The following is an 18,425-nucleotide window of genomic DNA, read 5'->3' as shown; positions in this document are numbered from 1 at the left end:
TCAGTTAATCCAATATAATTTGTTGGATGCCTCGGCCTGACCATTGCCGTGCGAATACCTTGGGGGTGGACAGGTGTTGCTTGATCTTCTATTTTGCAAAGAAGGCGTTGATCTGCTTGCCAATAAATTGTGACCTATTATCAGTAACTAGCAATCATGGGCAGCCAAATTAGCAGATGATGTTTCTCCGGATAAATTATTCCATATGGGCTTCTTTGGTAAATGATAGAGCTTCTGCCTCTATCCATTTAGTAAAGTAGTCGATGGGGACGATCATCATTTCTTTCTTGGCGGGTGCCGACGGTAGGGGACCCACTAGATCAATGGCCCATTGCATAAATGACCATGCACTGTTCTGCGAATGGTAGACTTCGAAACGCAGGTTAGAAACCAGTTTGTGCCACTGGCAGCAATCACATTTCTTGACCTATTCGGTAGAGACGTGGGGCATGGCATGCCAGAAATAGCCTATGTTTAGAGCCTTTTAGGCAAGTGACCTACTCCCAAAGTGGTTGCCATACTCTCCGTCGTGAATTTTGCAGAGGTCCTCAAGTGTTTGAAGGTACCTTATATAGGTGAGATGAGGGCCGGAGTATGATTTGCGAATGAGCTTGTTGTCTTGCATGTAATATATCGCAACCTTTTGCTGGACCTTCCTAGCCTCAAACTTGTTAGACGCCAGATTTTTATTCACCAAGTAGTCGATAATAAGGTCTTGCCAGTAGAGTCTTCATCAATTTGCATTGTGTCGATTGGCTCTATTTCTTTGATGCTTGTCCGGTCAAGGTGTTTCGCATGGATGAAGCATTTGAACTGGGTGTCTAGCGCTGATCCTAGGCTCGCCAATGCATTTGCATGAGTGTTTTCTACCCGTGGAACTTGTTAGGTGGTGAAAGTAGGGAATTCTTTCAAAAGTCATTGGACCTTGTCGAGGTACTAGATCATTCATGGATGTTTTGCCATGTACTTACTTGAGGCTTGATTCTTGATATGCTGGGAGTCTGAGTTGATGGCCAATATTTTGATCGACAGGTCTTTTGCTAGGTGCAGTCTGCAAAGCAATGCGTTGTATTCTGCCTCGTTGTTTGAGGCTAGAAAGCCTAGTGTGATGGCTTGTTCCAACAAAAATTCCGTCTAGGGTGATTATGACGACGCCTGCCCCCGCTCCTTTTTGGTTTGACGCTCCGTCTACGTGCAACTGTCACATGTTTCTAACCTTGGCTTTTATTGTAGTCTTCGGCCAGTAGAAGAGGTCGTATTGGCTTAGCTCTATAGCCCACTTCATAAGTCGTTGAAAAGCGTCAGGGCTGTGGAAGATTAATCTCAAAGGAAAGTCGGTCATAACGATGACTCGATGAGCTTGGTAGTAGGGTTGCAATTTTCTTGAGTAAACTACAAGGGCCAAAATGAGTTTCTCCAATTTCGGGTAGCAAGTCTTTGTATCGAGGAGAGCTTTTGACGTGTAGAATTCCAAATGTTGGGCTTCCAGTTCTTCTCAGATGAGAGCTGAGCTGACGACTGAGTTAGATACTACTAGGTACAGGAACATGTTCATAGGGAACCGACTTTGAGAGCACATGAGGTGAAGTAAGGTAAGTCTTCAGATTCTGGAAAGCTATCTTGTACTCCTCATCCCACTTGTCTTTTTGTCCCTTCTTTAAAGCTTTCCAGAACATTCTGTACTTGTCGGGGTGACTTCATCTCGAGAATGGCCTTGATTTGGTGTAGGTGTGCCTCGATGCCTCGTTGACTGACTAGGTATCCTAGGAATCTGCCGGACGATACACTGAATGTGCATTTGCTTAGATTCAACTTTCTGCGATACTGGCGGAGCATCCCAAATGCCTCAGTGAAGTTCTTGATGTGGTTTGCACGCTCAAGAGCTTTGACCAGCATGTCATCTACGTAGACTTCCATGGTTTTGCCTATTTGCTCCTTGAAAATTCTATTCACAAGCCTTTGATAGGTTGCTCCAGCAACCCAAAGGGCATGACCTTGTAGCAGTAAGTCCCTCTCTCGATGATGAAAGAAGTCTTCGCCTTATAATCCTCGTGCATCAAGATTCTATTACAGCCGGAGTAGGCGTCCATGAAGCTGAGCAGCTAATTGCCGGAAGTTGAATCCACGAGCTAGTCGATTCTCGAAAATGGAAAATTATCTTTAGGACATGCTTTGTTGAGGTCGATGTAATCGACACAAACTCTCCAATTGCCCTTTTCTTGTTTCACCACCAGAACAACATTGGCTAGCCACTCTTAGTAGAAGACCTTATCGATGAAGCCGGCAGCTAGGAGCTTGTCGATCTCAGCTTCAATGATCACGACTTGCTCAAGAGTGAAGTTGTGTCTCTTTTGATCCACTGGTTTATTGGCGGGGTTAACAAGAAGCCGAAGGCAGATAATGTTCGGATCGATGCCAGGCATGTCAGATGGCGACCATGCGAACATATCCTGTTTCTTCTAAAGGAAGGTGGTCAACTCCACTTTCTCGCAAACTTCTTTAGGAGGTAACTCCGGACGGATTCCCTTAACTTGGTCCTGATTCTTTGATTTTTATTGGGGAGTACCTTTCCTCTCTAGTCTGCTCAACAGTCGGGAACGGGATTTGCTTGCTCCTCAACTACTCCCTTCAGATTTGCTTGACTCACTAGGAGGAATTATGTTTGTTTGCTTCTCTTCAACCCTTGAGCTGAGTATTTCCTTGCCATTGCCTGATCGTTGTTGATTTGGCCGACACCGTCCCTAAGGATTGGGTAACAGATTTTCTGATGTGTGGCGGAGGTGATTGCGTTGATCTTGCCAATTCATGATCTGCCCAAAATGCCATTGTAAGGGGAGACTTTGTCAATGACCATGAAGGGTTGCGATCTGATAACTGGTAGAGAGTAGACGTCGAGGTCTATCGTGCCCACGGTAACCGTAGTCACGCCATTGAAACTAGTCAGTGAAATGGCTGATTTGTTGATCTTCATCTCCAAGCCCATATGTTGGATGACTGCCAATTGCAGGCTATTGGCTGTGCTGCCCTCGTCTGCGTGGATTTGATCGGCCATAGCCTGAGTGATTTGAATGCTAATGACGAGGGCGTCGTTCTGTGGTAGATCAAGGCCGATTAGATCTTTCTTTTGGAAACCGATCACAAGATCGTCTTTCGTCAGTATGAGGCTAGCTGAGACTTAGGAGATAATAGTGGCCTACTTAATCTTCATTTTCTTCTCTTTACTGGTCAGCATGGATTCCTCGGAGTCGGCCAGGATCGTGTTAATCCTTATAACCTTCTGGGGAGGTTCTTTGGCGGCATCGCGGTCCTCGATTTTTTAGATGGCCTTCTTTGCTGTAAACTTCATGCCATGGCCTTCTCTTACGAGTTCTTCTAGGTGCATTTTCCAAGTAAAGCAGTTATTCATATTGTGCCCCTGAGTCCCATAAAAGGCGCGGTATTTCCTAGCATCCCTCTTGTCCAAATCTACTTTCAAGGGTGGCAGCCTCCTTACCTAAGGTTTGTCCTTCACTTGAGCCAATATTTGACGTATGGGGATGGAGAACTTGCTATAGTTCTATTCTGTCATAGCGTCTCCCTTTGGGCCCCACTTGTGTTTGTCTTTGTTACTGCAACTAAGCATATCGCTTATTTGGCCTACCTGCTTGGTTGGTTGATCTTCTTGCTTGATGGACTTCTTTATGGCGATTCGATCTTCATCCTAGAGTGCGTAGTGTTCCACGGTTGCGAAGACCACTGCCAAAGTTTGGTTGGGAGTGATAGTCAACTAGTGGTATAAGTCGTGCTCGGTTGGAAGACCTTTCTTGAAAGCAGAGGATGAGATTTGGTCATCGCACCCTACAACGTTTTCATTTTCTGCTTCAAATCGATTGATGTATAGGTTGAACAGGTAGCTAGGATTTTTCTTGATTGTTCAATAAGGAGTGTACTCCTTAGTGAAGATGTAAGCTAGCTCCTTGAAGCTACTGATCGACCCCGATGGCAGGGTGTGGAACTAGTCTTGGGCTGCTCCTCGCAAGGTCATTGTAAACACCTTGCACATCAGCTCGTCTTCGGCTTTGTAGAGGATCATAACACTCTTCAAGTGCTTCTGATGGCTCTCAGGGTCGGAATCCCATTTGAAGTGTGCCAAAGAAGGAGTTGGGAATCACTTTGGGGGAGTAGCTTGCTCGATTTCAGTTGTGAAAGACGTGGAGTTTGCTTGGTCTACCTCCTTGCGTAGAGGATCCTCGAAATTTCCTCCAATCTTTAAGTCTTGAAGTAGGTTATATACGAGCTTATTGATGTCTTCCACACGCATGGCCTGCCAGTTTTGTCGGTGATCTTCGTAATTTAGGCAGAGATGGTTGACTTCCTCATTGGCCTACAAAGGCTCCTAGGTTGTCTTGCCCGTGGGGCGGATTAGTAGATTAAGCCTGCAAGGATTCCTCCATGGCTTGTCGTCATGAGTTGTTTCTCCAGTGGGTGGTGAGCATCGGTCGTTGCGTTTGTCATTCAATTGTTAACAAGCTCGTGCTCCTTGTAGGCCCAGTCTAGAATGGATACTTCCATGTGGGCCCAAGCGAGCATGGATATTGGGTTGTGGGCCCAACCTCTCATGCACATTGGTCCTTGGACCTAGCCTCGAATAGATTGTCGACCGACTCAGAGTACGGGTTGCAGATGTCTACGTTTCTTCAACATAATTTTGTTCTCTCCCTGGCCGTTTGTTTTTGTCCGACCAGTCTGGGACCTCTTGAAATGCTCACCGGTATGCTTTTCCATCCTTCTCAGGGCCTTGTTTCAAGTTGATCTGCCTAAGTAGTTGGCCAATTAGATTGTTTTGGTCTTCGACCCTCTATGTGAGTTCATTGACCCGTGAGTTGAGGCCCAATTGACTGCGCAGGTCAGGAAGAAAGGTGTGGATCGGGCCCAATGACATATGGGCTAGGGCTCCATTAGATGCATACACAGGTGCATACGTCAAGTGTGTTTGCAAAAGGGGGAGCGAATGGATTTGCTCCAAGACTAGGGAATGGCCCGAGAAGTCATTAAGGTAGCCACGAACGGTGCGGTGAATGGCGCCGATGCCTAGCCCTTGCTGTTGCTTGATGGAGGAGGCCACGGGGCAACGCGACTGTGCTTTAATTTTAGTAGCCATATGGCGTGGCTGTGGCTTTATTCCGATTGTTACAGTAGCTATTTGGAGCAGTTGTGAAGCTCTCGAAGGTGGCTTTACGACATGGGCAGACACGGGGGGCTGCTAGAACTCATTGGCAGCCATGAGAGGTTGCTGGAACTCGCCAACTATGTTGCTAGAACTCGCCAGCTATGTTGCACAGACACGGGTACGACGATACGGAAAATCTCAAAAAATTAGGACACAGACACGGCAATTAAAATAATAATTTATTCTCAATATTTCATTATATTTCAATGTACCATAATTCTATAAAACAAAACAAATAACTCATGTTCATCATCCATACATAATAATTAATACACCACAAAATAAAACATAAATGATCTAACTCTCAATCTTCTTCAAGCATTTATGTCTTCATTGTTGTTGTTATTAGAAAACAACACGCCCTCTAATTCTGGTTCATCAAGTGAAAGGTTTGCAATTTCAAGCACACCCGCATTTTCCAAGTTCATAGTATCAAATCCATCCCGACCAACATCCCACATCCTACTCTCACCTTCGGTGTAAACCGGCATCTTTCTTGATAGAAAACGAAGATTATTATGCACGAACACCAAATCTTCGGCTCTTTGTGGTGCTATCTTGTTCCTCCTAAAAGAATATACAAAAATATATGTACTCCAATTTTTTTCACAACAAGAGGAGGAACAAGGTTGGTCAAGTAACTGCAAAGCCAAACGTTGAATGATTGGAGAAAAAGCTCCATAAAAAAGTCTTTTTCCATTTTTAACCCATCTTTTTAAAAATATTTCAAATAAGTTCACCAAAGTTTCAAAAATCACGTTTAGACCCCAGCTTTTATTTTCAAAATTTCAAACTGGTCCCTGCCATGTCTTGACCATGTCGAAACCGTGTCGGAGCCGTGTCTTGGCCATGTCCTAACTGTTGACCGTGTCGAAGGCATGTCAAGGGCGTGTCGGAGCTGTGTCAGCGTGTCGGACACTCCGACACTCTAGTAATTTGGAGTGTCCGTGCAACATTACTCGCCGGGGAGCTGCTGGAATGCGCTGGCAGCCGTGGAAGGCTGCCGGAATGCTCTGGCAGCCGTGGGAGGTTGCTGGAACTCCTCGGGAGTTGCTGGAGCGCGCTGGCAGCCATGGAAGGCTGTTGCAAGTCGATAGGGAGCTGTTGGAAAGCACTGGCATTCGCTGTCCCATGAGGTTGCAACAAGAGGGAGAGGACTGCGAACATCCGCCCCATGAAGTGTCGAGGAACCTTGCATTCCTCCCGGACCTCTTCCTGCTCTTTTGACTTCTTCGACAAAGCTATCGTTTTGGACTTTCTATGTCTGACTCATAACAATCTTAAACTAAAGATTTAAAGCACCTGGCTGGTCTCTGATCGTTTTAGCGATTCCTGCTGGAAGTGGTTATGGTCGATCGACCCGAGTATAAGCAACAATAGCTAGGGAAAAATACAGTAGCAGGTCAATTCATTAGAGAGACAGACCCCGAAGCCCAAAAAACGTAGGGGAGAAGGATGCCTAGGCGGGAGTGAGTGAATGACCCAATATGTGTGGCGGTTGTCAAATAGAATGTATAACAATTTAACTCGAGTGGACATCTGACTGCGAAGAAGCCTATCGCTAAATGCCATATTCCAGAAAATGTCATTTGATTAATATAAATTCTTATATGTTGGTAAAAAAATTTAACTTGCTTGCACTGTGTTGGAAAAATGCCCGAAAGTGAAGAAGTCAGATCTTCTCTCACCGAGAAAAAGGTCTAACCGCTAGGCCCCTAAGAATCCTGCTCTTTCCGCTATATGAAATGAACTTTTTCATTTTTAAAGATTGTACCGTCTCGGTTTAGGCCAAAGCCATGAGACGGGCCCAATGTGGTGGTGTTACTCTTTGTACGTCTTTCATCAACCATGGTTGATTAAAACAAAGTGTGGAAAATGGATTTGGAGCGCGCTTTGAGTATTATTTCACACTCTCAATGAAAGCACCAATTTGTGGGAGTGATTTTCGTCCCTTAGAATATTCGATCAATAGATTCCCCTTTCTCCTTCCTCAAACTCTTTTTCCCTGCAAAACCAATCAGAGTAAAAGGACTACACCGGGGGAGTCTTGGCCAAAGGCCCTCCGATGCCTAAGTTAGTTCGATTGATTCATAGAGAAACAATTGCTAAAAGGGTACGGAGCTCTCGCTGAGAGAGAATCGAGTGGCCCGAGCAATGTGTGGTGGCTGAAGCCTTGTGTAAGAGAGAGAGGGAGGTGGCGGCAAGGAGGGAATTTCTGCATTAATTTGAGCTTAGAATGGCTTACTTCATGCCTTGCATAGCCTCGTATTTATACAGCCTCAAAGGGCTAGGGTTTGGAAAAAAATAATCCTTGTTGGGAAATGAATTATTTTCCCTAATTTTAGGAGATTTAAATCAATTAGGGATTTGATGAGGATCAAATCCCTAATTCAAGGCAAGAATCCCCAAATCAAATAATCCCTAAATGAAAGGAAATATCTGACCTAGGGTTTTGCTAAAATTTGGTTTCCACACTATTCATGCCAATAAGGTTTAGCCTAGTGGAAAAGGCCCTTGACTTACATGTCAGAGGTTTCAGGTTCGAACCCTCATGGCATCATAGTTATGTGTGTGAGAAATCCCCCTCCTGTAATTTAGACTATCGTTTGTACTAATATATATATATAATTAATCTCTTATTCGGATGTGCTGCACTTTTTTATTGTGCGGATGCTATTGTAAACAGACAAGAAAATAAAGAGGGGTAGTACAAAACACATGACGTCCGTACGATAATAATGTCCGGATGTCCGCATAGGAGAATTTATGTATATATATATATATGCTATTCATATAATTCCGTCATATGTGCACAAAACCAACTACTATTTAATCTTTAATCTTCACAGTACGTGCACACAACAAAAACATTCATGTAATACGGTACGCATAAATAGAATTGCAAGTTTTATATATTGGAAAAACTCTCTAAGCTTTTTATTCATAAAACAACTAAAAGTAAGAATTAAAGTCCCACTATTCAATTGCATCTAACAAATCAATATTATATGCGACCCTTAGTATAATTTTGAGGGAAATAGCTCTAAATGCCACCATTTTTATAATTGTACCTGAAAATACCACCTTTTTTAAAAAAATTTGGAACTATAACCTATAAATATATATTTATTGTCCCCTTATTGCACACATATCACTTTTGCTGAAGTTCTCTCTCAGCTCTCTCTCTTGGCTCCGTCTCTCAGTTTCTCTTCACTCTCTCGTCGCTTTGCTCTCACTCTCTCATCTCTTGTCGATCAGCTCTCACTCTCTCGTCGCTCAGCTCTCAATCTCTCGTCGCTCAGCTCTGACTCTCTCTTCTCTCTTCCTCTCCCGGCGAAATCTGTTCATCGAAGCTCAACTCCATCGTTCACCTTGAACAGGTATTGTTCATCGTCATTTTCTTACAGTTTAAGGGTTTCTCTGAAGTTGGTTTAGGGTTTATGCATTTCTATGAAATTGGTTCAGGGGTTTGTTCGAAATTGGTTGAAGGTTTAGGGGTTTCTCTGAAATTGGTTTAGGGGTTTCACTGAAATTGGTTTTGGGGTTTCTCTGAAATGATCTTAGTATGATGATTCCTTGTTTGAAACAGTGAATGGGTTTGTTCTTTGTGGACTGATGCTTGCACTACTGTTGTTTTGCTGTTGCTATTGATGTCGTATTGTATTTTTTTGCTAGTGTATTGCTAATGTAGTGATGTTGTGTTGGCATTTTAGTGCTGTTGTATTTTTAGTTTATTATGGTTTTATTATGATTTTTGTAGCAGTTATTGATTGGTATTTGGTGGCTTACTATGGGTCTTTTTGACCATTGCATTTAACCTTCTTACAAGTCTAATCGGTATGTATTTTCTTTGTTGAAGATGATATCTAAAGTCTAAGACAATTAACCTGTGTATATCATTTTGAACTTGTAAACTCCCAACCATATCATACTTTTTGTTTGAGAATAATGCTTGTTAATTTGACATATTTTTTTATAACTCTGTTTACTAACTTTAGGGCTTGCATATTGGATATGGATAAGTTTTCTTTAAAACTATATGTGGTCTAATATGAGTTCTTTAAAAGTTTGCTCTTTTGTGCTTGATCATTGTCTGCTTAAAAGAAAGCGGGAAATGAGTGAAGATGGGAACCTGCCACCAGCAGGTGTGGTTTAGAGAAATGGGGACATTGATTTTGCTATAAGCTAACTCTTTAAGCTTTTGCTTTTCTTGTTTGTGTATGGATACTTAGAGAACTTTGTTTCTTAGGAGAACTTATAATTTTGTAATTGCACATGTCTTACAAACATTTTATACAGTTTTGATGGTTTATTTATTAATTTATCTTTGATATAGATAAAGTAGAGAATACATACAGACCTCTTATTTTGTTAAGAAAAAGCTGAAGGGATGGTGCCAATTTCATTCATTTTCTTACATTTGAAAGGAGGGCCATAGTGGAGTCATTATTGTGGTTGCCACTAATTCATAGGATGTTCCATTACATTATACCTTGAAGTCAATCAATTCTTTCCCGATGTCTTCTTGTTTTTTAAAACTCTTTCTAGTCAGATGGATTTCTATCGTTAGTCTTGAATTGTTCTCAATTAGGCTTGTGCTACCGCACATTCTCATTCTAGCTGAAGCTGTCTCATGATTATCTGGTGTGTTGAGATGTATCTTTAGATATTATATTATGCAGGAGTGGTAGAGTACTGAGTCTCTTGAGACGTGGCTTTGAGCTATTGAATTAGTAGGTCAGTTGTAAATAGCTGGGGTTTTGTTTATGCTCTGTATTTTTTGTTTATTTTTCACTTAATATCCTATAATAGGCTGTTGATAAGTGCTGATTGTTTATTGCTTGTTATTGTCTAGATTGCAATGGACTGAATTTCTTCTTCAACATATCTGGGACATTTAAGGGTTTAGCAAATAAGTTTGGGTTGGCGATGGTTGTCACCAACCAAGTGGTGGATTTTATTGGGCCACATGATAAAGTGAATGGGGTGAGGTTGGGAAACTTGGAGTCCCTGGACACATCAGGCAAACGGGTGAGTCCAGCTTTGGGACTGGCTTGGGCACATTGCATAAATTCAAGAGTGTTCTTGGCAAGACATGAGCAATCTATTGAGGTTAACATTCGTAATGCTCCTTCAACAAGTATATGTAGTCAAATACATAGGACATTTCACCTTGTATTTGCCCTACATCTGGCCTATGCATCGGCTGAATTTGTAATCAGAAAAGAAGGTATAGTCGGAGTATCACAATAACTGTGTAATATAGGAATTCTAAGAACTTTAATGTTTTGGATCCATTTGTAATTACATTCCAGTCCCTTTAATTTCGCACTCAAATTATAATAGCAATTTGGAAGCAATACCAGTACAATAAAAGTTCAATATAATAGCAATCTGTCAGCAATACAGCATGCTGTAGCAATGCAACCCAAATTATGCAAATTTAAAAGAATTCCCATTCAACATAACACGAAACCCACCACAAATAAAAGTAGAGTTTACATGACCTATCAAAGCAACACAAATCATATTGTCTAAGATACATTGCGCAATGGAATATTGTTTTTACAAGAGAATTGCACCTTAAATTCAAAGTGGCCTCTTAATGCCGTCAACCGTAACTCCGTCAACAATGCTTTCTTACTAGAGAAAATTTGCCCAACTGTAATTTTCGGATTCCAATCACTTCGTGAAAACCCGCTGTCCAAATATGCTTCTTCATCATTTACACCGACTGCATTGTACCGATTTTGTTCACCCATTTGACTCCAATAATGTTGACGAGTGGGTTCAGATTCTCCTCCTAAACGCATTATTGGCAACTAGATAGCTGTTTTCAAGCAGCCCAAATTAGGAGGGGCAGAGTACACTGACACTTCATTTCTTTCAGTACCATTATCACCACCATGCATCTCCTCCACCTCGCTAAAATCAATCATATCTATAAAATCTGTCCCTACTTCACCTCCCACATCAGTGACATTTGTATTATTCCAAGTTACTTCATTGCTTTCAACAATGGCAACTGAAGAATGACTCATCTGACTACTATCTGTCGTGATATGCATACTATGAACTACATCATTTGTCAGTCATTTATCTTCTATACTCACGAGTAAGGGAGCTAGTTTTGAAGGTGTTACCTCGGAATTGTACTTCATAAAAAAATTGACATCATCATCGTCCTCAATCTTTATGTGCTTCCACTCATTCGAGGCCACCAAAACTGAGAATTTTAAGCAAACCTTGTCTTCATTGCTGTTTGTATTACCAATCTGATGCACACGGTCCAACAGTTCAGCAAATTTGATGGTCCGTGGAACTATTAAGCCTTTTGAGTCACCCCCTTCGTATTTGCACATCTTCTTCGAGGTGACCCATTTTCCATTGTAGCACACGAGAATAACAATTGTCTCCATTTCTGACCATGACAAAACAACATTTCATTAACACAATATAACCACAATAACCATACAATACAATAGCAATATAACCACAATATAACAGCAATATAGCAGCAATATATAAGCAATATAATGGCAATATAACAGCAATACGACTGTAAAATAAGAGAAACATGACAGCAGTACACCAGTAACACATCAGAATCACACTATACAGATCTACTACATCAAATGGAAAATCCCAAGTTTCAATATTCACATATCCAGACCAATCTAAATGCAATTGGTACAAACCCAGATGAATGAGCATGAATATTCAACAAAACCTAACCCAAAGAAATTAAAGCCAAAATGAATTTAACACAAACCCAAACAATCAAACTATAACCCATTTCATATAATCCCACTGATATTAAGAAAATAACCATCAACACTACCTTTTCGAGGTCGGCAATCCACTAGAGCTTCAAGGTTGCAAGCAGCTATTCAGAAGACATAGCTAAAGGGAGGGGTTCTCGATTCCAAACAGAGCGCAAGAGATCGAATAGGGGAGAAAGAGACATAACGAAGCTAGAGAGAGAAACAGCTGCGCTATGAGAAAGAGAGCAAAGAGAGAGACAGAGAGTTGTGCTAGAGAGAGAGAGAGCCAAGAGAGACATAGAGAGCTGTGATAGACAGATACCAAAGAGAAAGAGAGTTGCGCCAGAGAGAGAGAGAGCTATGTGAGCTAAGAGAGAACAAAATTTCTGAACTGGTGAAAAATCAGCAATAAATGAACAATAATTTTATATTTATAAGTGATAGTTGTACAAAAATTGGGAAGGGGTGGTATTTTTAGTTAAAATTATGAAATGAGTGTCATTTTAAGCTATTTCCCTAATTTTGATCCAAATAAACTTTTAATTAGGGAAAACCTTATAAAGAATGAACCACTGGGTGCAGGGTCTTGCAAAGTGATTCTGTATTGTGGACTGAAATATACAGAAATAAATATCTCAAAACTGGAAATGTTTGGTAGCTAAAGAAAAGTAAAACGAGTGTTGCTTCCCCATTTGAAACTTTGAAGGAAGGGTTGCAATTGAAAGTACATGATGCAACCAATACATGCTCAAGTTTCCTGATGAGTTGGAGGGCAACATTTGGGGCTTTTGTGGAACCTCAAAATTAGACCAAGGATTGAAACTTTTCTCTGGATTGGTGTTCAAGATAAACACTCCTTACAAATGAGCAGTGGCGAGGAGGATATGACTGATGATGCGTCTTGTGGGGTATGTAATGCTTGCAGTGGAGAGACTCATACTCGTGCTCAAGATTGGTCTCCTGCCCCTCCTGATGTGCTGAAGTTGAATGCAGATGGAGCCAGGAAGTGCTCATGGTGCTGGAGGGCTTATCAGCGTTTATGGCTTAAAGCTTCCTTGGGACCAAAGTATTTCCTGGCTAATGGTATAAGCTGATTTTGCCCCTCCGTCTCTCATTCAAGGGGAGTATTGTCTGACTCATCCCTCTGAATGCAAGAATCTGATTCTTGGTAGTTGGGATTGCTCAGTAGTTCATACACATGGAGAATGGAATGAAGCTGCTGACAGGTTAGAGAAACATGACACGGGAAGTAATTTAGGCTATTAGATTCTCCCTCTAATTGCCTAGCATAGCACAGGCTCTTCAGGATGACAAGTCTGGCAGAACTAGACAGACTTGACCATGTAACTGAAAAAAAAAAAAAAAAAAAAACAAAGTTAAAGGTTTTTGTTAGCTTAAGGATTTTGTGGCATGCTTTAACGTGACCAAGAAAAAATAAATCCAAATGACATGACAGTTAATTAAAGCACAAACACGAGTTGGGTTTGTGAGAAGAATATTGAACAATGAAGGAGACACAAAGAGTAGAAACTTTACTTTCAAGAGTATTGAACAATGAAGGAGACACAAACAGTAGAAACTTTAATATCAAGTGTATTGAACAATGAAGAAGAAATAAATGTTAGAAAACTTACTTTGAATAAAACATTAGTATTGCTAATGATGAATAGAATCCGTCAATAAGACTGTAAAGCGATCACTGGGCTCCAACTGACTGAGCACGTTTCTCAAATCTGTTGAGGGAGTTACTACTTCTAGATTTTTCAGGCTTGTGAGGCGACACAAGTCATCAGAAGACATCGTTAAGTCAGTGCACCCTTTGATGAACAAACACTGAAGACTGCACATTGCACCACTCCCAACTCTACAATACCTGGCATCCAATTTCACCATATGCAGGACTCGGAGCTTAGGGAAACCACCATTGAAACAAAGATGCTGTCCAGTGACGGAATGTTGTTGTAGTTTAAGTATCACAAGGTTTGGAAGCTTTTCCAGGGTTTGGATATCAACAGATTGGAGCTCAGTTTCTTGCAGAGTAACCTTGGTGAGGGTCAATGGGAATACAATTGAATCTGGAAGATCAACAGGTGATACTACCTTCAATGTCTGAAGGTGGTTCAGATGGTCAAGACTTTGCAAAAATTCTGATGTTACCTCTCTAGAAGGGCCATTGAATCCTATTTTCTTTACATTACCAAATTTGGCCTTCACCATAAAAAGCCTGGCTGCTCTGTCGGCATATAAACCTGATAATGATTTGAGAGGGCAGAGAGTACTATTCCTACTACCTGGGCCAGGTTTAATTCTCAGTTCTTTGAAGTGAAGATGTCGAAGCCATTGCATCTTCCAAACCCCACCTGGTAGCTGGTGTATACACGATTCTCTCATGTCTAACGTTTGCAAATTAAAAAGCCCACATATGGAGAACGGAATGTGTTGGAGTTTTGGAGCGTTAATCCGCAAGTACCTCAGATTATGAAGCTCCCAAAGTGCATGAGGAAGTTGAAGCACTACAAGAGAACCTAGATTTAACACCATCAGCATCTTTAACTTCCGGATAATTAAGTGCTGCTGCATTGTGGATAGAAAACTTCTAGTGCCATACAATTGAAAAGAGCGAATGGTAGAAGAAATATGATCTAGGTAGTCAGAAAAATTCTCGGGAACCGTTTCGCTGATGGCAAGTCTTCGTGTCTGCCTCCAAAACATATGTTCTCTGTTGAAGGTGGTCTTAAAAAAGTTATAAATCTCATCACCCTGCCAAATGCAGAATTCTCGCAAAAGACCCAGTACACAGCATGTTTTCACTCCATCATCTGTCCTCCTCGCAACCACCTGGACCAAACCCAAATTGATGAGCTCCTCCAAGTAACTTTCCCCAACATTCTCTATGTCTACGCTGTCCGTTTCATGAACAAATCCCTCGGCAATCCACAACTGAATTAATTGCTTGGCAGAGATCTCATAATGTTCTGGGAACATTCCGAAATAAAGAAAGCATAATCTCAACTCACGGGGCAAGTAATTGAAGGTCGAAGTCATAAATGTTCTCTCACTACCCTCAATTACACATTTAGGTGTATTATTATACACCCAGCTGTAACGTGCCCAAGTCTCTTCACCTGCCAATAAATTCCCTACAATCACAATTGCAAGGGGTACTCCATGGCAATTTCTTGCAATTTGTGATCCAATTTCCTCTAGTGTCGAAGGGCATTCTGATCCTCTGAAGGCCAGATCAGATAGAAGTTTCCAGCTATCTGCATCACTGAGAGGATGCATAAAATACAGAGGGCCCTTGCTTACATAAGAAGCTACTTGTTGATGACGTGTAGTGACCAATATTCTGCTCCCATTCATATTGTCTGGAATAACGCGTTTTACATAATCCCATGCTTCTACTGAATATAAATCATCCATGACTATCAGATACCTCTGCTGTTGTAACTGTTCATACAGCGTCTTCGTGAGCTCGTCCTCGGGCATTCTAAGCAATTCCTGGTTATTGCCTGGCATGATACATTTTGCTAAGCATTCCAACAGATACTGATCAGAGCTGATTTCCCGTGATACATCAACCCAAGCACTCAAATCGAAATTATTTTTAATAGATTGATCATTGTAAATTTTCCAGGCAAGAGTAGTCTTGCCTATGCCTTCCATTCCAACAATTGAAATCAAATCCAGCTGTGAATTTCCGGATGTGAGCTGCTTTACTAGTTTACTAGCCTCATTGTCCAAGCCCACAGTATTAATATCATCCATATGAGACTGATCAAGCAAAGGTCTCCGGATTTCCGCAATTTCACCCTCCAATCTGCCCATATATTTCTTGTAGTTGTCTATTATCCCATTAATCTCATTTCTAATGCTATTTATTTTTCTGAAGGCCTGATTCAGCATTGCTGCACATTGACGTTGATGGAAATATTTCGCCAGTCCCGTCGATTGCTTCGTAATATTCTTGAACAAGGAGTTAACTACAATCTTTTCCTTGAAAATTAATTCCATAATTTGGATAAAAAATGTATTCCTGACTTCATTTTTGTTCTCTGGCTCATTAGAGATTTCAAGAAAATCATTAATCCTTTCGAGCTCAGAGATATATGAGTGTAATGTATCTGCCTTTTCGAGAACTTCTTTTTCTCTTAAAAGATTCTTCAAAATCAGTACGTGGCTTTTCAAGTCCTGCATCACAAGTTGGTAAAACATCCCCCAATCAGGTCCCCCACTCTTGGATGAACCTTGGCCTTCATTATTGTTTTTGAGCCATTTACTTGAATGCATTTCCTCGCTTTCATCAATGTCATACTGAATAATGGATGAAGCTCCACCATAGTTCTCACTAATTTCAAAAGGAGTTACAAATTCACGAGCCTTCCTTTTACCCTTATAGAGCTTATCTGTCCCAATTAATTTGCCAATCTCAATTTCAAATTTCTTCTTCCTTGGACTTAGGCGAAGAAAATACTTGACTTTCTGAACGTTACTTTCGACCTCATTCTTGATGTGCTCTAACTTGATAGAGGCTTCACGAAGCACCGCATAATGGTAAGTACAATGCAGAAGCTTGCTTACCCCACTGCTCATATGTACCTTCATTTTACTAATGACAACCTTGTCAATTGTATCCTCTGCATCATTCATTAATTTTGTGATATTGAAAATGACAAACTTGGTCGATGTCTTGTCTTCCTTGCTAACTTCACGATCCCTAAACCAGGAATCTAACAGTCTGACATCAGCATGAAACAATCTCACTCTTTCCTCAACTCCAACAAGTAGATTTGTATTTTGTGCAAAAATCTGGTTCACGTGCTCACAAAACAAAGAAATAACATAAAAATCCATTCCACTGCTTCTCTTATATTTTGAAACCCTGCTGCAAATGCTTAAATTGGAAAACGAGCTGCAGCAACTTTGTGACTAGGAGAAGCTGTTCCCTACCACTCTGAGTTAAGTGAGGCCTGGGATGAATGGTACTCAAGATTTTTATATTGAAATTTAGGTTTCTGCGTTGCCACAAGTGAGTGAGTTAGCATGGTAAAAGGGTTAATTTCAGTTTGGTACCTTAAACTCTCACTCTTGAGGGGTGTTTGTCCCAGCACTCTCAATTTTAACAATAAAGTACCCTACGTTTGTAAATTTGTTGCAATGTGGTTCTACCGTTAGAATGGTTGCTAAAGAATCTGTTAAGTGATGATGTGGCAAACGTGGGACCCCCTTCTTTAAACATTCCGCCCCAACGAACCCAGAACCCCAGCCCACAACCACAGGCCCCCTCCCCCCTTCTGTTTTCTTTCCTTCAATTTCATAATATTTTTTTGTTTTTTATATATTTTTTAATTGGATTTTAATAAATCGGGTCCCATGTTTGCCACATCATCACTTAACAGATTCTTTAACAGCCATCATAATTTCTAAGCTGAACTACATTGCAACAAATTTACAAATATAGGGTACTTTATTGTTAAAATTGAGAGTGCACGGACAAACACGCCTTAAGAGTGCAAGTTCAGGGTACCAAACTGAAATTTACCAGAAAAACATCAAGTTTCAACGTGCTAGAGAAACTTGGGAAATCCAGAAGGCAGTCCAACAAATTATGAGTTCTTTATACATCATTGTAAGTCTAGCACATAAACTCTCTCTTGACTACAATATTTCACAATGAAACATTTTTATCGTTTAGTACGGACACGTTAAAGAAATTCAGAAATGAAAGAAAAATAAACAAACAACCCATCACCATCCCCAACCCCCAAAACAACACAGAAATAAACATGAAACCCAAGTAATCAAAAGCCAATAGCCAGTAGTCCAGCAGCAATCAGTTTCTACTTTGTTGGAGGAGATCATGAACCACAATTGTTGAATAAAAAGTAATCAAAGAAAGCTGTGTAATCAAAGGTCTAGTACAAGAATAGAAAATATATACATTAAATTGTATTCTGGAAAAGGATGGGATTTGATGTTCGAAACATAAACAACCAAATAAGTTAACAAGGCAAACAAAAAGAAGAAATACATAAATTTCAAATAATTTATTTAATTTAGTTATTCAACCTCAACAATAATTACAGATTCATTCAAACATATTATATCAAAGTGTTTTTCTATTTCTATCAGTTAATCTACTCATATTGCCAAAACCAGGATTCTCTTTAAATCTTTCTTTAACTAAAGAAATAGTAGAACAGACAATTGTGCATCAAAGAAAGCTTGTGAAAATTACCCGGATCTGGGAAAATTGCCAAAGTGATATCCTCATGCCTGCGCAAAGGTGGAAGAAGCACCTATATTTCGAGCATTATCACGGATCTGAAGTAAGTGGAGTGGAGCACAGACTTTGATGATTAGAGTAGTGACGAAGGAGAAAGAGGCCCATTCAGAACGGTTGTGTGATGTGGGATTGAATCATTGAAGGACTTGCCTTTCCTAAATTGTCC

At 40.7% G+C, this 18,425-nt stretch overlaps 1 protein-coding gene and 1 long non-coding RNA gene across 2 annotated transcripts; both read right to left on the bottom strand.

Annotated features, from left to right (window-relative positions):
- Positions 10,643–12,241, bottom strand: LOC109946459. The gene is made up of 2 exons (XR_002269603.1): positions 12,051–12,241; positions 10,643–11,630 (listed from the first exon to the last, which is right to left on the bottom strand). It is a non-coding gene; the product is annotated as an uncharacterized LOC109946459 (long non-coding RNA).
- LOC18792609 (putative disease resistance protein At1g50180) lies at positions 12,508–18,425 on the bottom strand. Its single transcript, XM_020554317.1, has 3 exons — positions 18,212–18,425; positions 13,608–16,988; positions 12,508–13,320 (listed from the first exon to the last, which is right to left on the bottom strand). The coding sequence occupies exon 2, from the start codon at positions 16,825–16,827 to the stop codon at positions 13,630–13,632; it is 3,198 nt and encodes a 1,065-aa protein (XP_020409906.1). The 5' UTR covers positions 16,828–16,988; positions 18,212–18,425; the 3' UTR covers positions 12,508–13,320; positions 13,608–13,629.

Source organism: Prunus persica, chromosome G1 (assembly GCF_000346465.2).
Source record: "Prunus persica cultivar Lovell chromosome G1, Prunus_persica_NCBIv2, whole genome shotgun sequence".
NCBI classification, from domain to species: domain Eukaryota; kingdom Viridiplantae; phylum Streptophyta; class Magnoliopsida; order Rosales; family Rosaceae; genus Prunus; species Prunus persica.
The sequence above is the reverse complement of the archived record's forward strand: the minus strand, read 5'-3'. Positions and strand labels throughout refer to the sequence as shown.

Bases quoted from the DNA above. Each gene is read 5' to 3' on its own strand.
- LOC18792609 (XM_020554317.1), bottom strand. From the start codon at position 16,827: ATGGATTTTTATGTTATTTCTTTGTTTTGTGAGCACGTGAACCAGATT.